The 10,385-nt window shown below is 41.1% G+C and overlaps 1 protein-coding gene across 1 annotated transcript; it reads right to left on the bottom strand.

Annotated features, from left to right (window-relative positions):
- Window positions 1-3,275: 3,275 nt before the first annotated feature.
- plbd1a (phospholipase B domain containing 1a) lies at window positions 3,276-8,969 on the bottom strand. The gene is made up of 9 exons (XM_010785332.1): window positions 8,914-8,969; window positions 7,497-7,638; window positions 6,576-6,716; window positions 5,853-5,997; window positions 5,540-5,740; window positions 5,268-5,408; window positions 5,005-5,190; window positions 4,511-4,617; window positions 3,276-4,014 (listed from the first exon to the last, which is right to left on the bottom strand). The coding sequence occupies exons 1-9, from the start codon at window positions 8,967-8,969 to the stop codon at window positions 3,838-3,840; spliced, it is 1,296 nt and encodes a 431-aa protein (XP_010783634.1). The 3' UTR covers window positions 3,276-3,837.
- Between the last annotated feature and the right edge of the window lie 1,416 nt (window positions 8,970-10,385).

The following is a 10,385-nucleotide window of genomic DNA, read 5'->3' as shown; positions in this document are numbered from 1 at the left end:
ACTCTGATATTCAAAACATGTTCAAAAATATGTGTGTATGTGTTATTAATACATGCAAAAGCAGTCAGGAAAAACACTGCTGTGTTCAAGGTGGAAATAAAGAGTTTTTCATTCTATTACTCAATGGTGACTTAATTGGGTTTTATGGAAATTCGGACCAAGAATCCACATATGTTGACATCATTTTTCTCTAAAAGTACATCATATCAAAAGATGATTCTTAGTTTTTATTCTAATTAGGGTCCAATAAGCCCAAATAGCAAAGAGAAATAAAAAATGCATGTAAAAAAACAGCTTGGGCCTTAGGAGGTTAAAGATAAAGCCGTTACACGATGGAGTGCAAGCTGTTAGCAGTTCTCTGTGGTTCTCTTTCAGGATGTGTGTTGAAACCAGAATAGCTGACCCCATGGGGACGCGGAGAAGAAGAGAACAGAAACTGTGGAGTCTCTACTGTAATGAGCGTCACACTTCATCACCTTTCCTTCTGCGACCCCATTTCCTCCACACGACTCTCAGTTGCACACTCTGCATCTCAGACCCGTGCTTACAGTCACATGGTGTGTCTCTACTGGGACATTTCTCCATGCTTTAATGTTCAAAAAGCTCTTTATTTTTCTCATACTGTCTGTGCTGCAGCACCTCTTTTCACCCTCTGTCTGAAACCAGAGTCCAGTCTGCTCTGATTGGTTAGCTGGCCGGCTCTGTTGTGATTGGTCAACCGCTTAGAGATGTACCCCCTCTTAGCCTATCACGCAAAATGGGTTGGAGCGCTAGCCAATAGAAGCGCGAGTGTTGCATAGTGATGTCATTATGTCTCACAAGTAGACAAGGGAGTCCAATGGAGGTGATTCAGGCAAGGTTTGTGGGAGAGAAACTCACTCTGGAGGGAACTTTGGTATTTCAGCCTTAGCAGATCTTTCATATGCACAAAAACCTTTATAACAAACTACAGGAAAGGCAGAACCCCAAAAAGCACAATAAGGCTGCTATCCATCCACCTACCTACCCACCTACCTACCTATCCATCTATCCATCCACCCACCTATCCATCCATCCACCCACCCACAGCAGCAGCAGCGTTCTGAATCAGCTGCAGCTTTCTAGTAGAAAGAACATCCATAACATTCATCTGTTTGCAACTCATATCAATATTCCAATTACTGTATATAGACTATTCTGCACTGTTTCTATTCTATTCTATTTACCTGCACTATTATCTGTGTTATTCTGGTGCACTGTTGGAGGAGCCAGTGACCTAAGATGTTGATTTTCATAACTACACTGTAGCTATGTACACATGACAATAAAGCCTTGAAACTGAAACTTGAAACTAAAGAACGTCATGTTGATCATCGATGCCACAGTTGTCTTTACCTGAGGTGCCGCTGTGCCTGGTCTGGCGTCTGTAAATGATAAACCAGAGAGTGACTGCCAGGATGGAGCCCAGTGTGGCCAGAACCACCACGATCCACAGGGCCGGACCCAGCAGCACCAGTGGGGGGGCCCGGACAGCGGGGGCCGTGTCTCTCAGCTGCACCCCCACAGCCAGGGCAGGCTCTGAGGGGGACAGGTTAATTAGGTAGAATAGAATTGGAGGATGAAGCTCTCTTTATTGGTCACACATGTCCATGCACACAGCACACACAGTGAAATGTGTTCTCTGCTTTTTACCCATCCTAGTACTAGGAGCAGTGATTTATTTATAGTTCATTAATAACTACCTTAACAAAATTCACAATCCCAATGAAGCATTTAAAACCAGGAAAGGTCAACACTGATGTCATATAACGTTATAATCTAAGGCGTTATCTAGCAACACTCATTGCAGAGCCCTGATTGAAAACATCTATTCAATTGCAAGAAAAACAAGTCAACATCAGAAAGTAACAATCTTGCACTAATGTACATTTCCCAAAGATATTGAAGTGACTGTTATTTTGTATATATTGATTGTTGTGCTTTTATTTATGTCTTAATGTGTGCATATGTATAAATGTGTCTGTTGATTGTGTATATATATATATATAGGTGTATACATATTTTTATATATACATCTGTATTTTTTGTATACGGGATTGAGGGAAACGGTATTTCGATCTCTCTGTCTGTACACAAAAACTGAAAGATTAACAATAAAGTTGACTTTGATGATGTCAAGTCAAACTAAGGACAAAACCACGACTAACTCAAAGAGGTTTTGAGACAAAACCTAACGAAACAACTCAGCTCGGAAGATAGCTTTGAGTTCGACGTGATATATCTCTTCAGTGAAACTCACCTGTTTGTCCAGGTTCAGGTCTGGTTTCCACCTTGAGATCGATACACATGTCCACGAGCCTATCCCACTTTTTGCCAGCAGGACAGTCCTTCTTGGCCATGGCTGAAGAAGCAATGTGGAGACCTGCTGCTGTCTCCCTGATCGTATACACAAACTAAAAGGAAGAAAACGTGTCGCTTAAGACAGAAAACTGTGAGACACAGAGGAGGGCTGCGAGCGGGGGATTAATGAAACTAATGCAGAGTGCCTAACAGACGTTTCAGTTCCTCCATCTCAAAGGAAAGGGTGACTCACTGCATGCGTCCCCGGGGGGCAAAAAGAAAGAGACAAAACGCACCGTTTCTGTTCAAAAACAAAGAGGTCTCGACCTCGAAGTTTCTTAGTTTTTATTAAATATTCCAGTCATCTACGATCATTTGACTGTTTGTCTACATGGTTCATTGGTAACGATATTCATTTGAGTTGTTTACTTTAGCTTTCACCTTCATCAGCTCTAATATAGTTATGTTAGTTTATTTCATTTGAATTATTACCCCTTAAAAACAATTATATGAATTGAAATTATTTTACAAATCATTATATTTTTTGATTATTTTTATTGGAAAGCTATTTAATAAATAACATTTCAGTTTATTAATGATTTTTTGTATTCATCTAAAAATGTTTAAATTTCAAATGCATTTTAATTTATTTATTTATTTACATTATACATTTATATGGATGAACTATGTAAATAAATCAAAAGTATATTTTTTAACTTTCGTGACTGCTGATCAGGTTGAATGACTATTTGAGTGACAGATAATAATACATATGATGCCACAGGCTTCTAAAACATAAAACCTCTCTTCCATGGAATGCATTGCAAGTTTTCATGAACTACATATTCATATTTGTGGCTCTCAATGATATTACAGCTGTTGAGCTTTGCAACCGTCTCCTTCACTTCTTGTTATTGACAGAAGCAATACAAAGTCAAACCAAGAGTCACTGTTACACAAGTAAGGAGACAGGACTGTGCTGTAAAACTTTAATAAACAATTAGCACATCAAATGTTGGCATGAAACAGATTTGCAGTGTTACACATCAACATCATAAAGTTTAACCTGAGGATGTTCATTTTGCACACGAAATACTGCTCATAAATCACAGCACTAGAGCAGATCACCAGCCCTGAGGATTGCACCGAGTGATTCATTTACCATAGTAACGATAGTGTTGGCACATAACAGACATTTAAGCATTTCAAAAAAGGGTTACAGATAACCACTGATTTAGTGCATTGATTTTGCATTTTATAAAATCATCAAGTAACTCACAGTGGTTAAGGCACGAATGGCTGCAGGTACCAAAAGTAATATAAATACTAATTATAAATCTGGTGTGAAGTTTGAGATTTCATCAGTTTGAAGGAAATGACTGTTACTAAGAAAATGCAAAAACCTTATAAAGAAAGCATTTGTCGGCCGGACGCAATTCTGACTCTCACAATTAATCAGACAGACTGCATTTCAATCTGACTCACACACACGCACACGCACACGCACACACACACACCTCATGGCTCGAAGATAAGAGGCCGCATCTTGACGAAGGTGAAGTTGTAGAACTGCGGCAGACCCTGGTGGCTCATGCTGCTGAATTTATCCCATTCAAACGGCGGGAGTCCGTCCTCTGTCGTCGGCCCGTTCACCGCCTCCGCAACAAACTCTCCAGCCATGTGGAAATCTGTCACCTGGACCAACAACAACACAGGGATCAGAGAGAATCTGAGATAAAAGACATTTGGTCTCTATAGAGTGGTGCAGAAATGAGACCTAAAACCAGAAATTAGTTAGCATTTTTCCACTTATGGTTCCTTTGTCTCCAAGTCAATATTTGTTTTAACGTGTTATCGGTTATAGTCCTGAAATAAGGTCTGAGGTTAACCGAAGCTTAGGAGGTTTTAACGTTTTGTTGTACAAAATAAAATATATCAGTAAATACCACACTGGTGACTGTCTGAAGCTTCTATGTGTTAGCCAACAAGTGACAAAATGAAATACTATACGTCATAATGCCGACCTTTAGCTTGTAAATATCATAAACATGTATTTGCCCCATGTCTTATTTTCTGCACAAAAAAATCCTATTGCTTCTTGTCGATGGAGCCCTTGCAATGCCACCTACAAGGTCGGCCTACAAAATACGTAATCAGTGTCATGTGAGATCAGTGTGGGGACAGGCGCTACCTTAGTGTCGTAGCATCCTCCTGGTGAAGGATTCTCTGCATTCAGGTCGCCACGGCAGCAGATGGTCTTGCATGGATCCCCCTTAGAGTATGGATCCTTCTTGTAGTCTGCAAACGAGCAAAAAATAGTAAGAACATTAAATGTGCTCAATATGGAATTTAGAGCAGAAGTGTTGACTCCACATGGTTAAATATCCTGTAGTAGTTAGACAGCAAAGAACGAACGGAAGAAATTCAATAAGAAGAAGAGAAATAAGATCTGAATAGTGAATCTTATGCTACTGAATTAGCTTTCACACAGTTACGGATGCACCTTGCTAACCAAGCTAGGTAGGTAGAGCTAGCATGACTCGGTATCCCACAGGCCTCGCCTCTGTCAGATCAACAAACCTGTCCACATTTGATCACTTAAGGTTACATTTGTTAAAGAAACAGGTGACGTAACGGTGACAACGTACATATAATGGTCATAACCAAACAAACTGATCCACACACCATTAGACCTCATGATGTGCTTCAAGGAGTCCATGTCTTTAACATCAGCCTGGTCACGGCGGAAGATCTTGGCTCTGGGACAGAGATCGTACGAGAAGTCTTCTCCGTACTCCTCCCACATCTCTCCATACCCACTCATCTTGTAGATCTTCTGGTGGAAAGGGACGTTGTAGGAGGGCCAGTAACCTGTGGAAAATGGAGGCAAAGAGAAAGTCTTAAAAAAAACTACAGAAGAAAACCGGGGGAAAGAGATCTGATGTTACCTCTGCGCAGAGCCTGTGATTGGTCAGAATACTCCACCAGCCCGGGGATCTGCTCCACCACCGTCAGAGCTCCATCTTCAACACTGTGGCCCAGTTTCACCTTGCTCCTGTCCAACACCATGTACTGGTTGTTGTAGGTACCTAAGCAAGCAGATACAGATACATCTTGTGTTTTATTCCATGCAAGCTAGTAGTGGCTAATGTAGCCTTTAGCCCAGGGTTACTCAGGTTGCTGTTACTGCCTTTAGTGCTTTATACCCATTAGGACTCACCAGAGTTGTACATGGAGAAGGTTTTGGCCCACTCCTCTCCGGTATGTGCCAAACTGTGAGCCAGCCTGACCCTCTGCCATGCAAACAGGCTGTTAGGAGTGATCGAGTCAAACAGGGAGGAGTTAAAGACATTGTTGGTGGTCTGGGTCATCATCAGACCACTGCCCAGGAGGTAGAAGTCATCGAGAGACACGAGGAAACCTGGAGAGAAAGATAACCTTTTCTGACAATCTGGAAAACTTTGATTGCAAATGGATGCGATGTCACCAATGTTATCTTTGAGGAATTCTTGCTATGGTGAATTCCTAAGTACCAGGATAGCTGCTGAAGGACAGTTTCCCAGTGGCTGTGTGGGGCTCAGTGATGTGGAAATCCCAGTGTTTGTAGATCCGCATTGTGGCAGCATAAGTGTACCAGCTGGAGTGGGCAAACAGGAGATTCTCAAAGCCAGGCAACATCTGAAGAGAAACAGTCAAATGGAGTTAGACTCAACAGTCGATATGGTATTCCTGTGTCAGCACTAATGACTGGTATTTGTGTCGATGTGGATCACATGACTCAGCACCTCAGGGTTATACTTCATGCTAAGATACAATTTTGGATGAGAGATAAACTCTTAGCTCTTTTGCAACATGGACCCTTTTGTTATGTTTCCAAAGAAACCTACAATATATTTTACTTATGTGTTTTAGTGCCAACTATGCTGTAGCTCTTGTGCTCATAACAACAAAACCTACATACAGCATGAACGTCCTTTTAGATTCAACTTGTGTTATTTTATATTGTATTTATTGCCTGTACAGCACTTTGGTAAACTGAGGTTGTTTTAAATGTGCTATATAAATAAATAAAGATTGAGATTGAGATTGCAAAAGCTGGTACATAATGTATTTGCTCAACAATATTTTGTACACAGGAGCTTTGATGAAAACACCTTATGCCATTCTATTAATGTGTGTTTGACTCTTTCGCTACTCTTTGATTTACATAAGCCTAATGTAGAGCATGTAAGGCACGATATGTGTTGCCCTTTGACCTTGATGAGAGCAGAGCAGTGTCCCATCCCTGGGAGTTTGTAGTTTCTGAGCGGAGGGTTGGAGGAGCGGTGCAGAGCTGGGATCAGATCCAGGAGGTCCCCCACCGCATTCAGGAACTGGATCGCAAACAGGGACAGCGGCTAAGGGAACAAGCAGACACACAGATGCTGGTCAGCAAAGGGAAATGACTAGTAGTGCTGCTTCCATAGTAAGAAGCCACCCACACAATATTGTATCACTTAAAAAACAACTGTTCATAGCTTAAATCACTGAATTCGGGATATTTTCATTCAATATCTGCACTTCCTAAGCTGCGTTTTTAAGTTTATGCGTCATCAAAAATATATGATTTAACTTAAATTGTTGCTTAACACAATAAAACAATAGTATGTGAGGTGTATATGCAATAAAGACAATGTTATAAATTGTTATCCAGCAATATTGTCGATTTCATTGATAGTAGCAAGACACTTTTGGAACCAACAGTAGTATCATTAGTTGGATTTTAACTAACTTTTGGAAAATCTTCTTTTTATCTACAGAGCAAACACAAGACATATAATCTCATGTCTCTTTACATTTTTAGAGTGAAACAAACTGTGATATATGAGTCACAAGTTTGGTGTGAACTGGAGATTCCTCATTTTAAATAAGAACTTGGCAGAGCCCTATTTAAAGCTTTAAAACATTAGAAGTATCTAACTTATAAACTTCATATTCATGGTGACTGCTTTGTTAGGGAACTTCTATGTGTTATGTCTATACTTCAAACCTGATGTTTCCTATTGGTTTATACATGTTATGCACTTTGTTTCACTCTTGTTGTGGTATACTTTAGGATGTGACGAAAAGTTTGCTTCTAGAGCCGGTTTAAACAAGAGTTTCAATAAGATAATATTATAATTATGTGGCTTTTCTACCTTTTTCCCTTGTTTCTTGGCCCATTCTGCGACTCCTGCTTGCAGTCCATCCATCTGAGCCACGATGAAGCCGGCGTGTCTCCACAGAGGATCAGAGCTCTTGTTCAGTTTCACCTGCTCTCTGGTCCACGAGTCCTGCTTCCTACACGCCCAACAGCAACATTTGCAATTAACTGTTGTCATTGCTCATTAGAATTATTTAATGCCAAACACTCATCGTCAAAGACTCTGAAGACGTGAAGTCCAACATGTAAATAAACTGGAATCATGCTATGAATGAAATCAAATCCCTTTGGTTCATATTTTAAGCACTTAAAAAGTTTCAGCACAATAATGTTGTTTCTGTTTTTCCTCTTCCTAACCAATAATGCTTACCATATACATACACTCTGGAAAAGAGAAGCCAAATGCCGTAAGAGAAATAGTTAAAAAGTTGTGTAGGCCTACTTCTGTTATTCCAAATGTTTCCCAACGATTTACAAACCAGAAGTCATCGTACGTCTGCATTTTAGGTTATCAGGAGAAACAAGCTAATGCTAGCCAGAAGCTGACCCAAATGGAATTTGTATCCAGTCTTCAAGCCACACTTTGACCATGCACGATTAGTTTTGCAATAAATATCTAACTAAATGAAGGATTTTAGTCATCGGCTGTCTGAATTCTAGGATATCAGAGTAATAAACGGAGCAAACGTTTGCCTTTAGCCCGTAGCCACTCAGGGTCACACAGATACCTCGAAGGACAATTAAGCTCCTTGAAACAGTTACAAACTCCCATAAAATGCTACACCACCAAACTCTGCCATTTTTTGTTGTTTTTATTAAGAAAGGTGGCAGAAATGGGGCGAAGCCTGCGAGCTAGTTCAGGCAGTCCACTCGAGCACCAATGATACATTAACACGTGACTCACCTCGTCTCTCTTACAACCAACCAAACACATTCTCCTAAACATGCCGCTCTATTCAAGCTGCCAGGTCTTCCTGCCTCTGCTGCCACTGCTGTGTTCACTTGCTATTGCTACGTTCATGTTCCTGCTGCTGTGTTCACTTGCTATTGCTACGTTCATGTTCCTGCTGCTGTGTTTCACGTTGCTGCTGCTCGCCTGCCCCCCCCACCACCACCCCAGCTCCACCCCAGCTTCCACCTGTAGGCTCGGGGGATAGTTATCTAATCATCACTCAATGTTCTTTGTAAATCTGTGGAGTGATGAGGCCCGAGCCTAGACACCAAACTCAAACTATATGCTGCTTCTAATACACATATTAAGAAACACGTGAGTTGTCTGACTACAACAACCACTAAAGAAGAGTCTGCGTACTGTCGTCGTGGCACATGACCCCTTGGGGCTTGTGTCTACCCAGGACGAACTTCCTCCCCCCGACCTCTGCTCCCGGCTACGCATGCCGCCATAGACTTACTGGGGGACAGGTCGGAGTCCGACCTCGGTAGGACCTCTAGGCCGGTGACGGCCCATGCCCTTCTGGGGACTTTGGCTAACGTCGACGACCTGGGAGAAGGACCGGCCGATGGACGCGTCCCGTGATGGACTGCTAGGGTACGACGTCAGAGATGACGACCGACAGAACAACGAAGAGCCACCTCCTTTAAGAATTCCTCTTTGACTATTTTACTAACGTAGTACCCTGTTTCAACACAGAAACAATATAAATTTATTTTCTTTCAAGTTATAGTTCACTTTAGCTAGGGTTTACAGTCCTTGTCTCGATGAAGGTGGAGCTCCTATCTTCTTTCAAAACGGGTGGGTCTTGTGTCCGATGTCCGAGAGTGATATATCCTCTCTTTTCCCGGTTTGAACCAGGGTGTGAAATTTCGAGGGAATCACGTAGTAGATTTGTAGGGGTGGTAATGTGGTATTGGGGGGGGGGGGATCAGGAATTGGTAACACGTTAATAAGGGGGAAAATGAAAGAAACCGGGGGAGGTCTTTACATTGTAGGAAGTTGTATACAAGATTTGTGTACAACAATTTGTGTATGTTCCCTGAGTTTTATGTAAATGTCACGATTTACCGTTGGTCTATATCTCTATATAACAAAATACCTAAATACTAATAGTACTATTAAACTGTGCTGTAAGAGGTCTTAATCCCTGAAAGTTAGATGTTGCAGACCATTATATATCTGTAAACATTAATAACCCCTATTGGGGAACTTTACGTGGTAGAGCCGAAAGTTCCCCGCCCAGGGCTGTCGTGTTGAAAGTCTGTATGTAATTTGTTTTCGTTGTAACTGTGTGTCGGTTTGTGCGATGTCAGACAATTCATGTAAGTTCATGTTGATGTACTGTTAGTAAAAGGTTAGCTAATGTTAAACTTCTGTCAGCCCTCGTTTAGTCAAAAGTAGTTATGTGTTCTGACAGTTGTCAACTTTCACTCTACTAAGTACGTATACCAAATTTGTATGAGTTACGTACCGTTCTCCTAGATTATCGGTTATTATTATTATCATTATATTATTATTACGGTGAAACTTTATCGAATAATTAGGTCGTACACCTAATGTTACCAACACTGTTTTATATAAAGTTTTTCCTAATCTTTTCACCACTGTCCAAGTGTAAATTGTCTATTCTACCGGCCTCTAAATTTCCGTAAAATGTCGAAAAACAATAAACAACTAAAGGTAAATAACATATAGGTAAAAAGAAGGAGGGGTCCGGCTACTACCTGGTGATGTGGTTGTACAATAGTGTAGTGTCGACCTAGGTGCTGGGTTAGCGTAGGAGTTCGTCTAAGTCTCAAAGTACAAGCACTCAAAAAGGAAAAGGAAAATTTTTAGTGTTGGCGTCGTCGTCGGTTTTGTAACCGCAAGGTGAAAGTAGTATCCAGGAGAAAAGTCACGCGGGTCTGTGGAAAATTGGACGTGTTGTAA

The sequence above is a fragment of the Notothenia coriiceps genome, unplaced genomic scaffold (assembly GCF_000735185.1).
Source record: "Notothenia coriiceps isolate Sejong01 unplaced genomic scaffold, NC01 NC01_scaffold00027540, whole genome shotgun sequence".
Lineage (NCBI taxonomy): Eukaryota > Metazoa > Chordata > Actinopteri > Perciformes > Nototheniidae > Notothenia > Notothenia coriiceps.
Note: the sequence above shows the minus strand (reverse complement) of the source record. Positions and strands in the feature narration are given on the sequence as shown.

Coding starts and splice junctions, on each gene's coding strand:
- plbd1a (XM_010785332.1), bottom strand. CDS start 8,969: ATGGGCCGTCACCGGCCTAGAGGTCCTACCGAGGTCGGACTCCGACCT. Junction 5,998..6,575: donor ACTGCTCTGCTCTCATCAAG/GTCAAAGGGCAA, acceptor GTTTCTCTTCAG/ATGTTGCCTGGCTTTGAGAA. Junction 5,409..5,539: donor CTTCTCCATGTACAACTCTG/GTGAGTCCTAAT, acceptor CTGCTTGCTTAG/GTACCTACAACAACCAGTAC.